General features: G+C 32.3%; 3 protein-coding genes across 5 annotated transcripts in view; 1 reads left to right on the top strand and 2 right to left on the bottom strand.

Moving 5' to 3' along the window:
• Positions 1-1,343: 1,343 nt before the first annotated feature.
• The window catches only part of si:ch73-256g18.2 (small integral membrane protein 36), a 25,719-nt gene continuing 3,617 nt past the window's right edge, over positions 1,344-23,445 (bottom strand). The window contains exons 1-3 of one of the 2 annotated variants that reach the window (XM_051124311.1): positions 5,247-5,848; positions 3,144-3,233; positions 1,344-2,081 (exon numbers count right to left, since the gene is read on the bottom strand). In XM_051124311.1, the coding sequence (XP_050980268.1) occupies positions 5,360-5,668 (309 nt within the window). In that variant the 5' untranslated portion in view covers positions 5,669-5,848 and the 3' untranslated portion in view covers positions 1,344-2,081; positions 3,144-3,233; positions 5,247-5,359. Of the gene's footprint in view, positions 2,082-3,143; positions 3,234-5,246; positions 5,849-23,445 lie in introns of those variants that run through there. The other variant, XM_051124310.1, reaches the window with a different exon arrangement.
• LOC127174574 (transmembrane protein 100) lies at positions 8,034-8,369 on the bottom strand. Its single transcript, XM_051125072.1, has one exon. It carries the CDS (start codon positions 8,367-8,369, stop codon positions 8,034-8,036), a length of 336 nt encoding a protein of 111 aa, XP_050981029.1.
• ankfn1 (ankyrin repeat and fibronectin type III domain containing 1) overlaps positions 12,303-23,445 on the top strand; it is a 103,369-nt gene continuing 92,226 nt past the window's right edge. Inside the window, exons 1-5 of one of the 2 annotated variants that reach the window (XM_051124306.1) lie at positions 12,303-13,701; positions 13,805-13,886; positions 14,747-14,859; positions 15,584-15,736; positions 18,824-19,056. In XM_051124306.1, the coding sequence (XP_050980263.1) occupies positions 13,655-13,701; positions 13,805-13,886; positions 14,747-14,859; positions 15,584-15,736; positions 18,824-19,056 (628 nt within the window). In that variant the 5' untranslated portion in view covers positions 12,303-13,654. Of the gene's footprint in view, positions 13,702-13,804; positions 13,887-14,746; positions 14,860-15,583; positions 15,737-16,503; positions 16,651-17,317; positions 17,387-18,823; positions 19,057-23,445 lie in introns of those variants that run through there. The other variant, XM_051124307.1, reaches the window with a different exon arrangement.

Raw genomic sequence — 23,445 nt, 5'->3', positions numbered from 1 at the left:
CCTCTGATTTTTGGGTTTGCATCTTGGAATTTGACTTTTTTTCTCAGAATTCCGAGTTAGAAAAAAAACGTCAGAATTGTGAGATGTAAATTCAGAATTCTGAGAAAAAAAAGACAGAAGAGAAAAAAAGTCAGAATTCTGAGATGCAAACTCAGAATTCGAAAAAAAGAAAAAAGACAGAATTCCAAGAACAATTCTGTCTTTTTCTTTTATTCTAACTTGGAATTCTGAGAAAAATGTTTCAGAGTAAATTCCAAATTCCAAATAAAAATCACAAATTTACATTTCAGAATTTTTTTTTTCCTCAGAATTCTGTGTTTGCAGCTTGGAATTTAAGCTTTTTTTCTCAGAATTCCAAGTTAGAATAAAGAAGTCAGAATTGCGAGATGTAAATCTGGAATTCTGAAAGAAAAAAAAAAGTAAAAATTGCAAATCTATGTTTGTTTTTGAAATTATGTCTTTTATCCTTCGAATTCTGAGTTTGCATCTCAGAATTAAGTTTTTTCCCTCCGTATTCTGAATTAGAATAGAGCAAGAAAGTCAGAATTGCAAGATGTAAATTCGGAATTCTCATGGGAAAAAAAGTAAAAATTGCAAATTTACATCTCAGAAATTTGAAGTTTGTTTTTGGAATTCTTTCTCTGGAATTTTCAGTTTGCATCTTGGAATTCTGACTTTTTCCCTCCGTATTCTGAGTTAGAATAAAGCAAGAAAGTCAGAATTGCAAGATGTAAATTCGGAATTCTCATGGGAAAAAAGTGAAAATTGCAAATTTACATCTCAGAAATTTGAAGTTTGTTTTTGGAATTCTGTCTTTTTTGCAAACTCACATGAGAATTCTGAGTTTTTTTCTCAGTATTCCCGAGTTAGAATAAGCAAGAGAGTCAGAATTGCAAGATGTAAATTTAGAATTCTCAGCAAAAAGTAAAAATTGCAATATATCATCTCAGAATTTTGATGTTTGCCCTTGGAATTATGTCTTTTTTCTCAAAATTCTAAGTTTGCATCTCAAAATTCTGACTTTTTTCTCTGAATTCTGAGTTAGATTAAAGAAAAAAGTCGGAATTGTGAGATGCAAACTCACATGAGAATTCTGTCTTTTTTCCTCAGAATTCAGGGTTTGGATCTTGGAAGTCTGACTTTTTTTCTTTAACTCAGAATGTGAGATGTAAACGTTTTTTCTTGGAATTCTGAGTCTGAATTTTGAGATATAAAGTCACAATTACTTTTTTTTTAGTCTGTGGCAGAAATAGCTTCCACGGGCAACAAAAAATGCTCAGGTCTGATTAGAAAAATTAATTTGCTTTTATTCAGCAATTAACTGTTGAGAATACAGCTCTCTGAATGTAATATTAGTGAGAACAGGAATCAAATCTCATTACTTTTTTACCACTTGATTGTCAAACAAAATCTATTTGCTGAAAAAATCGTAATATATTTAACACAAAAAAACATCTATCATTGTACTTCATAAATAGATTGCATTTTAGATGATGTAGCTTGACTGCTCAACGGCATAGCGCTAGTGACATCAATGTCATAAGTTTGATTCCTGGGGAACACATAAAGCCTACTATCAAAATATATACATAGAATGCAAAGTAAGTTGCTTTGGAAAAAAGCAAAAATGCAATGCATAAATATAGATGTTTTACATCTGATAACAATTGCATTTAGCCAAGTGGTTTCCTCAACGTTGACTGAATTAGAATTTTCTATATATTGTTTAACTATGAGACAATATTACATTATTCTAAATGTATTCTTTATAATATACCTATATGTTTACACATTTTACAAACACACACATTCAAACTTCACAATGAACACATTCAAAATGTACAAGTGATGTACTTAGCGTCGTACACTACATGGGCAGCATTCATGCTTTTGACAAACCTGCATAATCACGTCATTTCTACAGCAGCTAACATTATGACTGTACACGTGCCCAGACATTTGCTCTGTTCAGGCATGCACATGTGTCTTCCACTGGCTTCTATCCAGTGTCCAGAGGATAAAATAACTCCATTTCCATGATGAAATTGTCCACAATAAACTAATGAATGCAGATGGATGCTCTGAAACAGAAAAGAGAAGAGAACATTAAAGACTGTTTTATCGACTGCGCCTGCAGTGGCAAATGCGATTTGGTGTATTATCAATGAATGTCAGAGGGTCGTGTTACGTAATTCTAATAGCGAACACTGTCTCTTTAAACAGGTTCTAAAAGGAGCTCAAAAGAACAACAAATTGCAAAAAATATGTAGATTTATAGAAATGTAATTTGAGACCTGACCACAAAAAAGTTTGATGTTTCATGTGATATTTGTTTCTTTATGTTACGGTAAAATTATAGTTATAGGCAAAAATGTCCGGCAGAAACCAAAAGGTTATTAGCAAGAATTCATATTATGGTACCGTAATGTCAGCAATAATGCACATAAACAGCCCAGATTAATATCAACAATGGTAGATGTGCTAAAACTGTATATTTAACAGAATGTACTAAACAAATATAGACTAATTTTAATTTAAAAATAACTTTAATGGTTAATTTGGTTATCTTTAATGGTTTATTTAATCATAAAACTATTACCGGAGGGGAAAAAATAGCACTGGTCATTATTCAAATCTGGCAACTTCTTTATTATACATTAAGACAGATGTTTTATAGACATAGACAGTATTTACTTGCTTTCTAATGCTTTTAAATTGCTATTTATTAATTTATCAATGTTTATACATTAGCTTACAGCAAATTTATTGAAATCAAAATATTTCAGATACACTTATACGTATTGTGAGATATATACTCAGAATTCTGAGGAAAAAAAAACATTTCAAATGTATATCTCAGAATTTAGATTTTTGTCCTCTGACTTTTGAATTTGCATCTTGGAAGTCTGACTTTTTTGAGATTTTTTGAGATTTCCGAGTTAGAATAAAGGAAATAAAACACAATTGTGAGAAAAAAAAAAAGGCAAATTTACATCTCAGAATTTTGATGTTTGTTCTTGGAGTTTGCATCTTGGAATGACTTTTTTCCATCTGAATTCTGAGTTAGATTAAAGAAAAAAGTCAGAATTGTAAGATATAAACTCAGAATTCAGAGAAAAAAAAGTAAAAAATGGCAAGTTTACCTCAGAATTTTGATGTTTGTTCTCGGAATTGTCTTTTTTCCTCAGAATTCTGAATTTTCATCTCGGAATTCTGGCTTTTTTCTCTGAATTCTGAGTTAGATGAAAGAAAAAAGTCAGAATTGTTAGATATAAACTCAAAAAAAAGTAAAAATTGCAAGTTTACCTCAGATTTTTGACATTTGTTCTTGGAATTCTGTCTTTTTTTCCTCAGAATTCTGAGTTAGATTAAAGAAAACAAGTCAGAATTGTGAATTGAAAACTCTGAATTCATTGGAAAAAGTAAAAATGGCAAGTTTACCTCTCAGAATTTTGATGTTTGTTCTTGGAACTCTGTCTTTTTTCCTCAGAATTCTGAACTTGCATCTTGGAATTCTGACTTTTTTCTCTGAATTCCGAGTTAGATTAAAGAAAAAAGTCAGAATTGTGAAATATAAACTCAGAATTCAGAGAAAAAAAAGTAAAAAATTGCAAGTTTACCTCAGATTTTTGAGATTTGTTATTGGAATTCTGTCTTTTTTTATCAGAATTCTGACTTAGATTAAAGAAAACAAGTCAGAATTGTGAGATGAAAACTCTGAATTAATTGGAAAACGTAAAAAAATGGCAAGTTTACCTCTCAGAATTTTGATGTCTTTTTTCCTCAGAATTCTAAGTCTGCATCTCGGAATTCATAATTTTTTCTATCTGAATTCTGAGTTAGATTAAAGAAAAAAGTCAGAATTGTGAGATACAATCTCAGAATTCCAAGGAAAAAAATAAAGATTGCAAGTCTCTTGCAACCTCTCAGAATTCTGACTTTTGAGATATAAATTCTGTGGCGGAAATAAACTTCCATAGACACATGCAACAAAAAATACTCAAGTCTGATTAGAAATATAAATTCTAACCAACAAGACATTCAAACCAACAAAAAGTGATTTGAAGCATCTATGTCCACACAAAAGTGTATGTAAAATAATGTGTATTGAGTGGTTATTTAAGTGTAGTCAGTCCTGCTCTAGTATTAAATCAAAATCATGCCAGCTAAAAGTTGCAACATTTGACTAACCGAAGAGAAATGAATTCAAAATGACCATAAGAACTCCTCTTCTTTTGCATTTTACCATTTAAGTAAGTTGAATCAAATTTTACACAATATTGTATTTATATAACCATCTTATCTGGATAAAGACCATAGTGCGTAAAACATTACGGTCACTACGGCCATTTTGGTTTGTATGTTTATTTGGATGATGACGCAATAGTACAGACACTTGATGTTGCTGCAGTTAATCCCTGTGCTACCAAATGCCTTCTTCCTGTTAATGGCCATCAATACTAAAGAATTTATCATGTCGTCATTTTCTCTACCTAGAAAAGGAATATGTCTGTGAAAACGTAAAATAATACATAATATTGAAATAATATTTTAATATACTGTAATATATATATATATATATATATATATATATATATAATTATTAAAATAAATAGTTTATTTAAATTAGTTTTTCGTCATTATGGTAAAATTCTAGATGTATTTTTATGAATTTATAAAAAACATTATCCTGTTTGACAATATTAGTATTTCATCACAAAATAACTTTTAAAATTTATATAAAGACTTTTTGAGTGTGTGTGTGTGTGTGTACTTGTTTTTGCTACATTGTGGGGACCAAATGTTCCCACAAGGATAGTAAACCCTGAAATTTTTGACATTGTGGGGACCAGGCCGGTCCCCACAATGTTAAAAAATGATTAAAAATAGTAAATGATGTTTATCTGAAAGTGTAACCATGTAAACATGTTTTCTGTGAGGGCTAGGTTTAGGGTTAGGGTTGGGTTAGGAGATAGACAATATCGTTTGGTCAGTATAAAATCTATAGAGGTCAATGGAAAGTCCCCACAATTCACAAAAACAAACGTGTGTGTGTGTGTGTGTTTTTGCAAACAATACTGTATAATGTCAGTAAGTATCAATTTGTTTAATTTCTCGTTATAAATCTTCCATCGAAATTGTATAAATAACATCAGCTTGGACAGATAAAAGAGCAAAAAATAAAAATAAAAATAAAAAATAAATGGGTCATATATTCAGGTCAGTGAGAAGGTTTGATATCTTACCTGTTTCAGCTCAAATTAGGTTCAAATTGTAACATTTATTAACTTCTAGAAGACTGAACGTGTCCAAAAGGGAAAAACAAGAGAAAGTCAATCATCAGCAGACTGTGGATGTGTCAGACCAGCGTGCTCCTCTTCTCACGCATGTCAGGGGTCAGAGGCGCGAAGTTGGAGGCAGCTGTGTTGTTCTGTTCGTTATAACGCGACGAGGCCGGAGAGTTTTGCATCACCACAAGCCGGATGGGAGACTGCTGCTGAGGGGCCGGGGGCTCGGAAACGTACTCCTTGGAAGGGTCTTTGCCGCGGCAGTCGTACAGAATGCAAGAAATAAGAAAGACCAGAAGCAGGATGACGTAGCTGGCGATGAGGATGATGAGGTTTAGAGTGACTGGATCAATCTCCAGGTAAAACTCCATGAGACCCATGGCGACGCTGCATCCCTGACTCCGCGCTCTGAGAGAAATGTGGGCACCATGGACTCCCGTCGGGCTCTTCGGCAAAGCGTGCAGTAGTAGGGATATCCCGGCGAACAGCAGCAGGGCCCTGTGCAGAGATCAGAGAGGAGATTTCGCTCTGCCGTTCAAAGACTTTAATCCCTCCCCTTCCATTCCACCAACCTTGAGTTCCTGCAGCCAATGATTAAAAGCTGCTCACTTTAATAGCTTAAGCTGCCATTTTAATTTTGCCAACTGCACATTGCGCGATGGATTTGGCCAAATTATGCGGTGAATGGGTGGAGTACAATTTTTAGCATGTCCCACCTCGTGTCTTTTTGCCAGCAGCACGTCAATGTGGGATTTCACTAAGTATTTTGTAATGCACGACTTTTAGTTATGTCATTATTAATGGACCGTGACATAACACTCAAGCCAAAAAGCAAATTTAATGTGTGTGGTATTTTGGGAACGTGTAATATGCATTTTTTTCCCTCCCTCCCCAATATTTTGCATTCATTTTTATGGGTAACATTTTTTAGTTTGAATATAGTACTATATATATATATATATATATATATATATTAATACATAATACGAGTTTTAAAAGCATTAAAAAAAAAATTTTTTGTTTTTTTTTGGCATTTAGAAAAAAGTCTGGATGCATTTTATATGGATTTATTAAAAAAAAAAAAATAATATGCATTTTTTTCCTCCCTCCCCAATATTTTGCATTTATTTTTATGGGTAACATTTTTTAGTTTGAACATAGTACGATATATATATATATATATATATATATATATTAATACATAATACGAGTAATACATAATACGAGTTTTAAAAGCATAATTTTCAGAATTCGAATTTTCAGTGTCTGTTAAATGACTATATATGGAATATATATATATATATATATATATATAATTTTTTGGCATTTAGAAAAAAGTCTGGATGCATTTTATGTGGATTTATAAAAAAAACATGCTGTTTGTCATTATTAGAGTCATTAGAGACATTATTACATTATTTTCATATATATTAATACATAATACGAGTAATAATACGAGTTTTAAAAGCATAATTTTCAGAATTCGAATTTTCAGTGTCTGTTAAATGACTATATATGGACTAAATTATATTTAATTATTTTATATTGCCATAAAATAAGGCATACTAAGTGTGTTCGGGGACAGACTTAGTGTAAACTAAAAAAAATGACTCAGAAATAGCTGTTATGTCATAATAAATGGACTGTGACGTAAAACAGAAGCCAAAAAGCAGATTTAAAGCTGCTTTTGGAGCCATTTTAAATGTTGTAGCATTTTATCTAGATTAAGTTTTAATGGATTTATATAAAAAACTTTTGAAAAATCCTTTTGTTTAATCATAATAAAATATTTTGATATTTAAAATGATGATCATTAAATATAGCCATAACATAAAGAAAAATAAAGGTTTTTGTTATTATGTCATGGTGATATAAATGGTGATATAACTGAAGCCAAAACACAGATTTATGATTATGTGTGGAGGAATCATATTTTTAACATATTTATGCATTTTTAGTATATTTCATAACATTGTATGATTTTATAAATATATATATATGTGTATTTATAATTTTAGGCCAAAGTACACTATGAAAGTGTCCAAAAAATTAAGCAATATTTAAAAATAAGTCATTTTAACACTTCTCAACTATAAAAATAAAACTGAAATGTGATATTTGGTCGTATACCCAAAAGTAAACCAAGGATACACATTGACGTTTGTGTTAATGGAGGAGAAAGCCAAAGTAGAGTGATTTTCTTTATTTAATCTGGGTTGCAACATCTGTCTATTCATGTCTTGATCTGTCCATCAGCATCTATTACAGTTACAGCTGTGCGGTGAACACCAGCACATACCACCTGCCCAAAGTTTTATAGTTTGACAAGGATTATAGTGTAAAGGTACCAGATGGACTAAAAGAATAAATGAGGTCTTGAAAAGAAGGTCACAGATGGGGGGCATGCAAAGCATACATGACACAGAGCATAATCTGTTTAGAATCTGAATGAACGTACTGCTCTGGTTTTTATGTGATTTGAAGTCACCAATATTTTCATTCAAAGCAGATTTTTTAACCTTAAAGTATGTCATGCGAATTGTACAGTTTAATCAAAACCTGGTTATTTTTTATGCAAAGATGTGATCTGGGTCAGTCTGATTCTTTAGAAACTAAACACTGCTAAAAAACCCAACAAACTCATGCAATGTTTAATGCAATATTTAGAAAACAATGTATTTTAATAAACTGAATCATAATAACAAATTAATTCAATGAATACATTTTACAAATTCCAAACTTTTTTTAATCAAAACTATTCCTCAAACTTTCCACCAGGTCAGTCTGACTCTCCCACGCTTTGTCCATTTTTCTTCTCTTTCTACATCTTCTGCATACGGCACTGAATCCCAGAAGCAACAGTCCGCTGATGAGGAGCAGAAGTCCCAGAATGGAGATGGTTGATCCGTGGGTGTTGAAGCTGTAAGCTACCGCTGTGACTGCAACGCCAATGATCAGGAAAACAACACCAAATGGAAGAGTACAGCGAGAGCAGGACCCCTCCGCTCCTCCAGTGGCTGTGGCCAGCTCTGCTCCATTAACCAGGGCTGAACCCTTCAGTACAGAATGATCAGTGCTCATCGTCCACTAAAAGTCGCTAGGATGTTTAATTCACTTTTGCTTGGTTACTTTCAGGTTCCTCTTGCTCTTTACCAGTGATGCCGAAATGGCTTCAGTTCGTTGCAGCATTTCTAAGATCCAAAAATAACAACCAATTTTTAATGCAAACCAGTTGCAAACCCTTAGATAAAAAGCAAGTTATTATATTTAGTTGCAAATCCTTAGATTAAAAGTGAATTATTATATTTATTTATGTATTCATTGATTCATCAATCCATGTCTTTTTGGCAAAATTATTGCTCAGTCATTCACTATGTACATTCACATTTAATTTAAAAAAAAAACATTTTGGATTAGCTTTGAATAAAGGTATGTAAATAAATACATTTTTCAGAGTATATGTATTTTTTTATTCTATGTTATTGTTTACAGTACTGTATGATGCTGTATTGAATGGAAGCAATTCTGACTTTTTCTCAGAATTGCATTCAAACTCGCATTTCTGACTTTATTTCTAAGAACTGTGAGATACAAACCCGCAATACTTAGTTTTTTTTTTATCAGAACTCTTAGATATAAACTCTCAGTTGCGAGTTATAAAGTCGGAATTGTGAGATATTAGTTCACAATTCTTAGAAATTAAGTAAGAATTACGTGAAATTAACTCGCAACTGCAGATTATGAAGTCAGAATTGCGAGATATGAACTAGCAGTTCTTAGAAATAAAGTCAGAACTGCGAGATATAAACTCGCAAATTTGATTTTTCTTTTAGAATGGCGTGATATAAAATAGAAGATGCGAGTAATAAAGTCAGAATTGCGAAATATAAACTCGAAATTCTAAAAAATAAGCTCGCAATTCTGAGAAATTGTCACAATTATGTGATATAAATTGCCAACTACGAGTATAAAGTCAGAATTGGGAGATATAAACTCACAATTCTTAGAAATTAAGTCAGAATTACATTATATAAACTTGCAACTGTGAGTTTTAAAGTCAGAATTACGTCATATAAACGTGCAATTCTTAAAAATTAAGTCAGAATTACATTATATAAACCCGAACTGCAAGTTACAAAGTCAGAATTGCGAGATATAAACTGATTTTTTTCTCAGAATTGCGTGATGTAAACTCACATTCTGAGTTATAAAGTCAGAATTGTGAGATATAAACTCGCAATTCTTAGAAATTAAGTCAGAATTATGTGATATAAACTTGCAACTGTGAGTTTTAAAGTCAGAATTACGTCATATATACGTGCAATTCTTAAAAATTAAGTCAGAATTACATTATATAAACCTGAACTGCAAGTTACAAAGTCAGAATTGCGAGATATAAACTGATTTTTTTCTCAGAATTGCGTGATGTAAACTCACATTTGCGAGTTATAAAGTCAGAATTGTGAGATATAAACTCGCAATTCTTAGAAATTAAGTCAGAATTATGTGATATAAACTTGCAACTGTGAGTTTTAAAGTCAGAATTACGTCATATATACGTGCAATTCTTAAAAATTAAGTCAGAATTACATTATATAAACCTGAACTGCAAGTTACAAAGTCAGAATTGCGAGATATAAACTGATTTTTTTTTTAGAATTGCGTGATGTAAACGCAATTTTAGAATTGCGTGATGTAAACGCAATTCTGACTTAGTAAAGTCAGAATTGCAAGATATAAACTCTTTTTTTCTCAGAATTGCGAGTTTATATCTTGCAATTCCGACTTTATAACACGCAGTTGCTAGTTTTTAAGTCAAAGTGATTAGATTTAGCTTAAACTCGCAATTCTGAGAACATAGCCTATCAGTCTTGAACCCCCCCACCCCACCCCCTCCCTCAAAACTGGACTTTATAATCCGCAATTGAGATTTTATATCAGAATTGCGACAAAAAAAAGTTGCAAGTTTTTACAGACATAGCTTAGACTAAGCCAGAATTAGGCCATAGTTAAATTAGATCATATAAGTAATTTTTATAAATTATATAAAATATATTTTTTAGAAAAAAAAAATTACTGGTGCATCTTGAGACAAAACAAAGATATATTATAACTACTAATTTTTGTAATGCCTCAGTTTCCCCCAGGAGATTAAAAAATGTACTATAATACAAGAAATTAAGAATGAAAAAAAATGATAGTTTATAGTCACTTTGTTTTGTAAACTGGTTATTTAAAGACTTTATCAGAGTTGAAATAAAAATGTAATACACTACTGTATAAAAAGCTATATTTCAAATAAATGTTTTTTTCAACATAATAGTAATGATAATAATAAAAAAATAGCTACTTCAGCACCAAATCAACATATTAGAGCAATTTCTAAAGGATTGTGTGACACTGAAGACTGGAATAATTGCTCCTTGAAATGAAATATATTTTTAAAAATATATTAATAAAATGGAAAATAGTTATTTTAAATTATAACAACATTTAACAATATTACTGTTTTTAATGTATTTTGTCTAAATAAATGCAGCCTGGTTAGAGTCTTCTTATCAAGCCCAAACATTTGAAAGATAAAAAAACAGGTAAAGTTACAAAAATATCTTTTTATCCTAAAATTAGTTTGTAGTTCACTACATTCATGCAGCAAGTTTAACGAAGAAGAAAGCTTCACAGACTTAGAGACTAAAGGAGAAACTTACCATGAGACGAAGAATGTGTGCCCTGGAGTGGTAACCAGACTAAAATGAAGTATTTCTTCAATATGTTTCTCTTCTTTTAAAGGCTACCTTGATTTTTAACCCTCTACATACGGACTGCACGTATCCATTTGAATCGTACGGAATCATTCCTGTGGTGGGTCAGTTTTTGGGCCACCAGGGTGCCACAGTATCCAAGGAACGAAAACAAATCTGTGCACCACAGCTGCAAGGCCACACACTCCCCTAGATTCCCTGGCCATGCCGTCAATTACAGACAGATGTGCAATGCTCTCTGCCTCTTTCATCTTATTCCCACTCCCATAACTGGGTGCTGTTCTTGGGCTCTTGCTCATCTGCAATTGTGATCTGTGTAGTGCATCAAGGAGGTTAGAGACTCACCAAAGGTCTCATTTCTCAGAAAAATAACTTAGCACTTCTGCTGAAAAGACTTCAACTGGATCCATAAAGCTGCTAGTCAGGAAATATGTGCAGTCTCAGAAGATATGCTTCGGGTAAAGCTCCCTCATGTGGTCGTTTTAGTGTCTTACAGGGAAAAAAAGGCCTAATTTCTGGGAAAATATTTAAAGGGGTGTCATATTCACATGACTTGGTATGAAAGCATCAACTCACCATCTTTATCTAAAAGTGAAATATCTGCTGACCTTATCTGATAAGACACAAATTGTAAATAGAAGATAAAACATCTTAAAGAAAAGATACAAATATATAATAGATAATTATACACTACAAGTCAAAAGTTTTTGAACAGTAAGAATTTAACGTTTTTTTTTTCTTTGTTAAATAAGTTTCTTCCACTCACCTGCATTTATTTAAAAGTACAGCAAAAAAGTAAAATTTCAAAATATTTGTACTATTTAAAATAACTGTTTTCTATTTGAATATATTTTAAAATGTAATTTATTCCTGTGATTTCAAAGCTGAATTTTTAGCATCATTACTCCAATCACATGATCCTTCAGAAATCATTCTAATATTCTGATTTGCTGCTCAAAAAACATTTATTATTATTATGTTGAAAACAGCTGAGTAGATTTTTTTAGGTTTCTTAGATGAATATAAAAGTTTAGAAGAACAGCATTTATCTGAAATAGAAATATTTTCTAACGTATTTCTTACTTCTTTTCTGATTTTCTTTCTTCTTTTTATGAATGTCTTTATCATCACTTTTGATAAATTTAAAGCATCCTTGATAAATAAAAGCATTAATTTCTTTCTCTAGAATTTCTTTCAAAAAAAAAACAAAAAACAAATTAAATAAATAAATATATATATATTAGTTAAACGTATCTTAGTTAAATGTTGATCTTTGGATCTTTCTATTAATCAAACAATCCTAAAAAAAATACTCAACTGTTTTAAATATTGATAAATATTGACAAACTTTTCTTGAACAGCAAATCAGCATATTTAAATGATTTCTGAAGGATCATGTGACACTGAAGCCTGGAGTAATGATCCTGAATGAATTTAGCTTTGAGCACAGGAATAAATTACATATTAAAATATATTCAAATAGAAAGCAGTTATTTTAAATACAAAAATATTTCACAGAAAGACTGCTTTTGCTGTATTTTGGATCAAATAAATGATGAGCAGAAGAGACTTCTTTTAAAAAAACAGGTATATGCACTACCGTTCAAAAGTTTGGGGTCAGTAAGACTTGTAATAGTCTTTAAAGAAGTCTCTTATGCTCATCAAGGCTGCATTTATTTGATTAAAAATATAGAAAAAAAACAGTAATATTGCAAAATGTTTTTACAATATAAAATAATGTTTTTTATTTTAACATACTTTAAAATAGAATTTATTCCTGTGATGAAAAGCTGAATTTTTATCAGCTGTTACTCCAGTCTTAAGTGTCACATGATCCTTCAGAAATCATTCTAATATGCAGATTTATTATTAGAATGATCAATGTTGGATAATATCAGCAGTTGTGCTGCCAAATATTTTTTGGAACCTGTGATTTTTTTTTTTCAGGATTCTTTCATGAATAACAAGTTTAAAAAGTACAGTGTTTATTCAAAATATAAATATTTTATAACAATGTAAATTATTTATTATTAACTTTTAATAAACTTTTAATTATTAACTTAATACATCCTTGGTGAATAAAAGTATTAATTTCTTTAAAAAAAAAGGAAAAAAAAGAAAAAAGAAACAATAAAAATGTACTGACCCCAAACTTTTGAAGGGTAGTGTATTTCATATAATAGTTTTGACCTAAAATGTACTTTACCACATAACGCACAGCTTTTTAAGTGTATAGTTGAATTAACAATGTTAACTACGTATTTCTCATGAAGGTACAAAAATTGCATAGTTTATATCACTGAGGCTAGTCATCGTTTTGTCTAGTGGAAATAGCTGATGTTCTTTGGTTACATCAACATGAAGATGAAGAACTGTTTATGTGAGATAATTGCAGTCCCTCATTTTCCTGCATAACTACATAAATATTTCCTGTCTTATCTCACACAGACATGCACCAAAAAAATCTGGACAGGACGGGTTTCAACGAATATCGACGTTTTAACGTTACAGTCGTTAGCAAAACATAAGCTATCAAAACTTTACTCCGCGGAACATAGTTTCGAGTTATTGAACAGAGATGAAAAGTGAATATCTTCGGAGCAGATGACAGGGTTCCTTCACTTCCTGATGGCGAACAGGGATCATATTTGGTGAGTTTTGAAGAAATCTTTAGCTTTTTGTTCCTAAATGCACTCGCAGCGAGTTTTCAGTACGCCTGAGTGGAAGACACGTAACGGGAAGTTTTGAGTCCAGTTTCAGGTTTTTACGGGAAGAGGATGCAGATGTTCTGAGGATCCGCAGCGGTTCCTTGAGCCCAGAGCCGGAGAACAAAGAGGTACATTCCCTCCTTTTCCAAACGAGTCCGTGTTCGTATTCAATCAAGCTGTCTGCATTTCACGTGGCGTGGAAATCTGGAAACTTTACAGTGTAACATCGCAACTGGAGTTGTTTGCAGTGTAGGTGGGGTGTTATATGAAAGGAAGAGGAGTAATTAAAGATGGATACATGTGGGACATGAACAGGGTTGTAATGGGAAAAGCTGAGGAGATTTTAAAGCTCATTTCGGAACCACACCTCAGCTAAAGCTCATTCGTTCAAAGGCATTTCTGTGGTGGTTAGCTGATAGTTTATTTTTAAAAGTCAGTTTCTGTGTAGTAACATACATTAAAGTCAATAGGGTGTAAAAATGTAACGTTATTGTCCAGGAAAAAAAGATTGAGTTCATTTAAACATTTACAAGGAAATGCTGTCACACCATATGGGGTAAGTTGTCACAATGGAACCTGCTTGGTTTGACTGCTCAGTGAAATGTAAACAATAAAACAATTCATTATGAAACAGCAAAATGTGAAAGGTAACATTGTTATGAGCAGTAGATATTTTCTGCATTTATGATCTCATATTGTTTATAAAATGTAATTTCGTATTAGGACAGGACAGAATTCACATCTGCTTAAATGTAAAAGGCCACTGAGACAGATATTATGTACTGGATGAGCATTAATAATGTGGGCAGGCTTGATTGGCTTGCTTCTGTTTGGCACCACCAGCAGGGATCTGTGCCGAGGAGTGACCTCAGGTCCAAAACATTAGCCATGTGGATTGGCTGTGTAACTTGGATTCATTAGTGGCTGTAGAAGAAAACCTGACTTGATCCGCTTTCGGTACACTAACAGGTTGTTCTGTTTTCCTCAGAAATGGCTCAAGATGTCTTATGAGACCGAAAAAACGTGCTTGCTGGCTTCACAGGATTCACGAACGCCATGTGGTTGCAACAAATATGAAATCCCAGGAATGGGAGACGACAGGTAAGCTCCAAACATACATACATACATACAGTTAAAGTCAAAAGTTTACATACACCTTGCAGAATATGCAAAATGTTAATTATTTTACCAAAATAAGAGGGATTATACAAAATGCATGTTATTTTTTATTTAGTACTGACCTGAATAAGATATTTCACATAAAATATGTTTACATATAGTCCACGAGAAAAGCAATAGTTGAATTTTTAAAAATGACCTCGTTTGAAAGTTTACATACACTTGATTGTTAATACCGTGTTGTTACCTGAATGGTCCACAGCTGTGTTTTTTTGTTTAATGATAGTTGTTCATGAGTCCCATGTTTGTCCTGAACAGTTAAACTGGCTGCTGTTCTTCAGAAAAAATCCTTAAGGTCCTACAAATTCTTTGGTTTTCCAGCATTTTTGTGTATTTGAACCCTTTCCAATAATGACTGTAGGATTTTGAGACCATCTTTTCACACTGAGGACAACTGAGGGACTCAAACTGCAACAACTGTAATATCTTCATTCTTTTCAAAAGTTTACACCCCTGGTTCTTAATCTTGGAGGTGTTGCCACTAAATAAAAAATAACATGCATTTTGTATGATCCCTCTTATTTTGCTACAATAATTAACATTTTGCAGATTCTGCATTGTGTATGTAAACTTTTGACTTCAACTGTACATATACATATATAAAAGCACAACTAACATGATATATCTTTGTATTCCTTTACTGCAGTGTTTTAGAAATGCTGAGCTACTCTAAATTCTCCGATCTGGAGACGTGGCTGTGTATGCCCTCTACTTTGTTACCCAGAAGCCGGGACTCAGTTTGCTCCTTGCCACCACCGTCCCATGAGAATGGCACTGGAGACACAGATAAAGAATCCAGGTAACATGTTTGTGAGAGAATTTTAAAGGATGGTCTGGATAGTTCCTGTTTCTTTGTTACAGACCAGTTTGATTGCTTTTCTTCAAGTAGGCGTTTCAGTTAAGGGCAAGTTTCATATTTAAACAGGAATCTCACGTTTGTGTGTGTGTGTGTGTGGGCTGTTTGCTTGGTAAGCAGTGTTTTGCTTTTTCTTATAGACATGCAACCATGCATTTTATTTTCTTTTTGATTACTACACAGCTTTAGAATACTCAATTCAGATTTTGTGTAATGACCACTAAACTGTCTGTTTGACTATTGACAAGCAGGTTAATTAGTCTGTGGTATCTTTCTTCTCACATGTTCAAATGTGAATTCTGGCTCACATTTGCATTTTGCTTATTTAGGTGTTAAGTAGACATGCAGTAGCTGAATTAATTTACATATAATGTCTCATCTTAGGAGCTTTTGAGAAAATAGTGTCTTTATGTTTATCTTAGTGCAGTTGCTGGTCTGCAATTTTTGCAGTGACCACATGATGTCATCATTTACACATTAAAGTCAGTGTTGGGACCTGTCAGAAGCTTAATTAAAAAAAAAAAAAAAAATTGTAGTAATTTTGTTAAGAATTCAAATTACTCGTAGTTCTCGCCAAACATTTCACTCCATGTTTAACAACCTTTGATTACTTTTGAGAATCTTATTAAACATGCTTGTTTTTTTTGACAGCTTTGAATGTATATTGAAATTAGGAGCAGTGCAGAGAAGAGAGAATTACACATGTAGTGCCAGCCAGCCTCCCACATGTAGAATCAGTGTGGCTCTCAGGATTTCAATAGCCAATCAAAAGCAATCATGCCTTCTCAGCTACCTTTTATACGGCACTCTCAACCCTCAACTGAATCATCAAAGCACCCAAAGCCGTATGCTACGAAGTAAGAACAAAAATGCAATGCATCCAATGACTAAGACCAGTTAATACTGTTTTAATCCTGCCTGGGGTGGAAAAAGAAACACACTGCCATCGAACTTCATGTAATCAGGCTACATTCATAAGCTGCAGCAGAACCATTTATTAAAAACAAAAAGCGGGGTTTCATACTGCGATGGTGTTATTACATCTCTCAGTGGAAACAAAGCATTCACTGGAAAGCTCTCCTAACTCGCTACAGTTAATCAAGTCTCACAAAAGCAACATAGCCAAGTCTACCATCAGATATACGCTACATTTGACTCTTGACAGACTGATATGGCTTTTGTGTGCGCGGCTGGCGCACTTTAGCTGAAGGTGCAATTTAATATGTATGCGGGACGCTGAGCGCTCGGTGGGGCTGCTGTTTTTGTTTTTTTTATTTTTTAACTAGGGGCCTTCTCTTTATTCCAGAACGATTACGTTGTTTGACTGTGAAAAGGCTTTAGCTACGGGAAGTCCTGGGGAAAAACTGTGGCGTTAGGTCTTACAGGTGCATTCAAGTTTAATATGCTGCTCATTGCTCGTGCGGAATCACATGGAAAATCTTTAATAACTTGTTTTACATGAAGAGAAGAAGTTTATGAGAGCATCATGTTTGCAATGGAACGGATTGTTGAATTTTTGTTTAGAAGAAAAAAATCTGGATCCTGCAAGAGAGGATCATGGAAAAGCCAAAGCTATACCCTTCCTGATTCCAGGTATTGTAAAAAAGGGATGTCTTTAGTCAAATTGGTGTTTGTTTATTTGTATATCTATTTGTCTCTGCATTGAAAAATATATATTTTTCTAAATTTAGATCTATTTTTTCAAATCCATTTTGAGGTATACACTGTAAAAAATTAGTAATTTTAAGTGTAAAGGATTCTAAAAATGCTATGATAAAAATATCTTAATTGGTTATTGCTAAGTTCCCTTATTATATACAGGGGAAATTGGAAATTTCATGTGATTTTACATTAAAATACTTTTAAATGTAAAATTTTTGGAGGTAAAAAACAAGTCATCTTATAATTTACAAAAAATAAATTGGTATTATATGTTGTATTGCAATGGTTGTCAGTATATATTAAAGGTACAACAATTTTACAGTAAAATACTATTAAATACTCCACTTTTGGAGGTAAAAATGAACAAGTCATCTTATAATTTACAGTATAAAACTACAAAATATTAGGTATTTTATGTGGTATTGTAGTGGTTGTCAGTATATATTAAAGATGCAAAAATTATACAGTAAAATACTATGAAATGTTCCATTTTAGGTGGTAAAAAAAGAGCAAGTAATCTTATAATTTACAGTATAAAACTCTAAAAAAATTTGCTAATATATGTAGTATTGTAGTAGTTGTCAGTATATATTATTTCACAGCAAAATACTATGAAATGTTCCACTTTTGGGGGTTAAAAAAGGCATCTTATAATTTACAATATAAAACAAAAATAAAATTGATATTATATGTAGTGTTATAGTGGTTGTCAGTATATATTAAAGGTATAAAACATTACAGTAAAATACTATTAAATGTTCCACTTTTGGAGGTAAAAGAACAAGTCATCTTATAATTTACAGTATGAAACTCAAAAAAATATTTTGTATTACATGTGGTATTGTAGTGGTTGTCAGTATATATTAAAGGTACAAAATGTTTTATTTATTTATTTTTGTAAATTACAGTTTTAAACTGTAAAATATACAGGTTGTTCTGTAAGTATTTTACATTTTTGTGCTGTTTTAAAAGAATTATTCTGGCAACCACAGCTGCCTGTTTTTTTTCTCTAAAAATGACAGGATTTTTTTTTTTTACAGTGTAGAACACAGTGGACTCAAACTAAGCATTAAATCCACACATAATATTGTCTATACAGCCTGACGTCTATAATATAATGCTTTAAAATATTCTCTCATTTTGTTCTCACACATTTTCCACACACTTAATTCCCTTCTTTTTCTGTCATACAACTGAAAGCTGTAATTTTCTTACCATTGATTGGTATGAAAAAAACGTGCGTTTATCACTGCTGGTATGACACGCTGTGCGGTACGGGGGAGCTCAATTGTGATCATGAAAACATCACGCTATGACAGCTAATTATAGTGGAGTGACAGCAGAAATGAAATCTCTTTTGTTCCTCAGGCCCCTGGAGAACGAATCTATCCATCTGAGCCAGTGCCAGGAGAGGAAAACCCATCTATTGCCACCCTCCCCACTCCTGCCAGTTTCAGCCTCCCCTCAGTCCTCATCGCCCCTGCGGACCACCTCGACTCCTCTGCCCAAGCCCACCAGAGACTCCTGTCAAGGTGGCGTGAGTGTGAGGAAACGGCGGCGCCTGGCAGCCAGCCCCGGAGGACTGCACTGGGACGCATCAGGTATGCCAATCACAAACTGCATTCATTCATCATAGTCTCCGATACCAACTTCTCTCCAAAACTCGTTTGGCTCTTAATATGTACGATTGTGCCAGTACTGTGGTTTTGCAAGCAAATACATATGTGCAGTATTTCAGTGTCTGAACTGCTATATTTTGAGTTTGAGGAACTGCATTTGGAGGTCTTGTGGTTCTTGAATGGATAGATTTTTTGTCTCGCTATGTTCTGCCAAGCATTGCTGTTTGTTTTTATTTGGTTGATTGCCTGTTACATCCAATTTCATCAAGCAATTTGCACAGTTTGACATACATATTTGTGAAATTCGAGGGCGAAGGTTCTCTGCAAAATTAATGACTCGAGTAATCTGGCTAATTGCTTCTGCCGGGAATTATACTCTCACTGTGTTTGTTGCAATTACCAATAGTAAATGGCTGATGCTCTAAAATACTGTCAGTATGTGAAATTATAATTTATCGCATATCTTGAGTCATGTCATCATATTGTATATAATAGCATAAATGATAAAATATTCACTACAAAGCAAATCCAAATTAAAACAAATAAGACACAGTAATTATATATATATATATATATATATATGTGTATATATAGTATATACACTACCAGTCAAAAGTTTTTGAACAGTAAGATTTTTAATGTTATTTAAAGAAGTCTCTTCTGCTCACCAAGCCTGCATTTATTTGATCCAAAGTACAGCAAAAACAGTCAAATGTCAAAATATTTTTTACTATTTAAAATAACTGTTTTCTATTTTAATATATTTAAAAATGTAATTTATTCCTGTGATTTCAAAGCTGAATTTTTACCATCATTACTCCAGTCTTCAGCGTCACGTGATCCTTTAGAAATCACTCTAATATGCTGATTTGCTGCTCAAAAAACATTTATGATGATGATTATTATTATTATTTATTATGTTGAAAACTGCTGAGTAGAATTTTTTCAGGTTTCTTTGATGAATGGAAAGTTCAGAGGAAAAGTATCTGAAATATAATTTTTTTGTAACATGTCTTTATCTTCACTTTTGGTCAATTTAAAGCATACTTGCTAATAAAAGTATTAATTTCTAGAATTTCTTTCCCAAAATTATAGTGACTCCAAGTTTTTGAATGGTATAGTGTAAAATGTTACAAAAACTTTTTATTTCTGATAATTGCTGATCTTTGGATATTTCTATTCATCAAAGAAATATTGATAATAACAACACTAATAAAGGTTTCTTGAACAGCAAATCAACATATTAGAATGATTTCTGAAGGATCATGTGACACTGAAAACCGGAGTAATGATGCTGAAAATGTAGCTTTGATCACAAAAATAAATTACATTTTAAAATATAATCAAATAGAAAACTGTTATTTTAAATAGTAAAAATATTTCACAGTATTACTGTTTTTCTGTATTTTAAATCAAATAAATACAGGCTTGGTAAGCAGAAGAAAATTCTTTAAAAAACATGAAAAATCTAAAAATGGCTGGTAGTGTGTAAAAGATTATATCCAATATTTGTCACTAATATAGTCATATGTGTCATTTTTGACTGGAAATGCCTTTTTTTTTAAATTTAAAAAATATTTGGAAAGTTGTTATACCCTGTGTGAAGAAAATGAAAATCCCTTTTCGTGTCAAAATAGAACATAACATGAGGGCTAAAGCAAATTTGTAAATAACGAGAACATCTTATGAAACATATCACTGTATGTGTTTCATATTAGCATTTTAACCAACCTCATGCAGTGCTGGAGTTCATGCTGTTATGCTGTCAATCGTCAGAGGTGGCACTGTCATTAGTGCGCTTGTTGTATGTGAAAATGACTCCTAATTGCGGGTTTATTTGTGGCACTGCCCTGCAGGCGACGTTCATTAGCGCTATCGCAATAGTAGTGGTGAACCTTTGGATGGCATAATGAGCAATTCATTTTATAAGGACTTGTCAAGAAAAACAACATTTTTTGGTACAAAGAGATGAAGAAGAGCCAGTGATATTTAGTTAGTCACCCCCAACCCCACCTACCCTTCAAAAGAGTATTATCACTATCTTTAGGAGTGGTACGGAATGGCAGGAAACGACTTTTGTTAATGCCATAAACAGCTCTGCCTATCTCTGGAAGCGCGTATGACTGGTATGTAAACAGTGGACGGTGTTGGGCACTTGGAAGATTGTTAAAGAGTCGGTTTGCCATAAAATGTAAATCCTGTCATCGTTTACTCAGCCTCATGTCATTCCAAACATCACGTTATTTCTTTCACAGAACATAAAAGGAGATTTTAGGCAGAATGTTCACACTATTCTCCTTACAATGAATGCAGTCTTCGGGTTTGGAATGACATGGGGGTGAGTAAATAAAGACAGAATTTTCTGGTGGACTAAGAGTGTATGAGGGGCTACGTTTAGAATGCTATTATTGCATACTACTCTTATTATTGGTAATGTATGGTATGTATGTATGTATAGATCACGCAGATAATCTACTCTGCCATTAAAAAGTTTGGGATCAGTATGATTTTTAATGTTTTTGAAAGAAGTTTCTTATGCTCATCAAGGCTGCATTTATTTGATCAACATCCAGAAAAAACAGTAATATTGTGAAATATTATTTCAGTGTAAAATGACTGTTTTCTATGTAAAATGTAATTTATTCCTGTGATGCAAATCTGAATTTTCAGCACCATTACTCCAGTCTTAAGTGTCACATGATCCTTCAGAAATCATTTTAATATGGTGATTTATTATCAGTGTTGAAAACGTTGAAAAAATGTTGTGCTGCTTAATATTTTGTTGGAACCTGTGATACTTTTTCCAGGATTCTTTAATAAATACAAAATTACAAAGAACAGTAAAAGAACCAGTTAAAAGTCATCATTTGTTGTCAGAAAATGTTTATTCTTTCTCTTTTTGAAAAAAGAAAAAAAGGATAACACATTCACCAAGGATGTGTTAAATTGATAAAGACTTATATTGTTTGAAAATATTTCTATTAATAAAATGCTGTTTTAAATAAAAGCTGTTTTTTTTGGGGTTTTTTTTTAAATATTAAGCAGCACAACACCGATAATAAAAGTAATAAATCGGCATATTATAATGATTTCTGAAGGATTGATTGTGATAATGATTGGATTAATAGCTGATGAAAATTCAGCTTTGCATCACAGGAAGAAATTATATTTAAAAAAAATATTAAAATAGAAAACCATTATTTTAAACTGTAATAATATTTTACAATATTACTGTTTTTTCTGTATTTTTGATCAAGTAAATGCAGCCTTGATGAGCATAAAATATTTTTTTATAAAAAACATCTTTTCCATGATGGTTATATTATCTGAATTATCTCTCTTTTTTTTTTTTTTTTTTTTGGTCAAAATTAGTGTAATTTACTGTAGAGGTAGTACACAAAATGTGCAACTTATCAGTACTATAAAAACTATAAAATACTGTTTATAATGTGATTTTCTTTTTTAAAACATTTATTTATCATTGCATACTTGTATACACTACCATTCAAAAGTTTGGAGTCAGTAAGATTTTTTCTTTTTTACTTTTAATAAATTAATACTTTTATTCATCAAGCATGCCGTAAAATGATCAAAAGTGACAGTAAAGACTTTTATTATATTACAAAATGTTTCTATTTTAAATAAATCCTGGGTTTTTTTCTTTTTATTTCACAAAACAACAAAAAAGTACTATGGTTTCCACAAAAATATTAAGCAATGCAACTGTTGATATATGTTTCTTGAGGTCCAAATCAGCATATTTGAATGATTTCTGAAGGATCATATGAAATTGAGGACTGGAGTAATGAAGCTGAAAATTCAGCGTTGCCATCTCAGAAACAAATTACATTTTAAAATATATTAAATTAGAAAACGTAAATTGCAGTAACATTTCACTATTTTTATTGTATTTTTCAATACAATCAATCGGATCAAATAAATGCAGACTGGGTGAGCATAAGAGACTTCTTCTAAAAATAATGAAATATTTTAATCACCTCAAACTTTTGAATTGTGTTGTGTCTTTCACACACAGTTTTTTAGCACAAGCTTTATCAGAATCAAAGATTTGCAAAACATCCGCCTAGCCATGCCATTATAAGCATGATGGTAAACAACGATAGTTCAGTGATAGTTTTCCACACCTTTCTCTGCTTTGTTATAGTGACCGTTTTCCATACCTAAATTCACCCTTGGGCTCAAAGTGAAAGACATGAAAAGGAAAGTGGTGTTGATGCGATGCCCCTCTAGGGATTCTGGGATTGTTTCCACAGAAGTGTTCAGTACACATATTGATGTCAGTAGTGGCGTCAGAATCAATATTTTATCCAAAGAGCTCCAATGGGTGCTGGGTGTTATCTTGCTTTAATG

Source organism: Labeo rohita, chromosome 12, assembly GCF_022985175.1.
Source record: "Labeo rohita strain BAU-BD-2019 chromosome 12, IGBB_LRoh.1.0, whole genome shotgun sequence".
NCBI lineage: Eukaryota > Metazoa > Chordata > Actinopteri > Cypriniformes > Cyprinidae > Labeo > Labeo rohita.
Note: the sequence above shows the minus strand (reverse complement) of the source record. Positions and strands in the feature narration are given on the sequence as shown.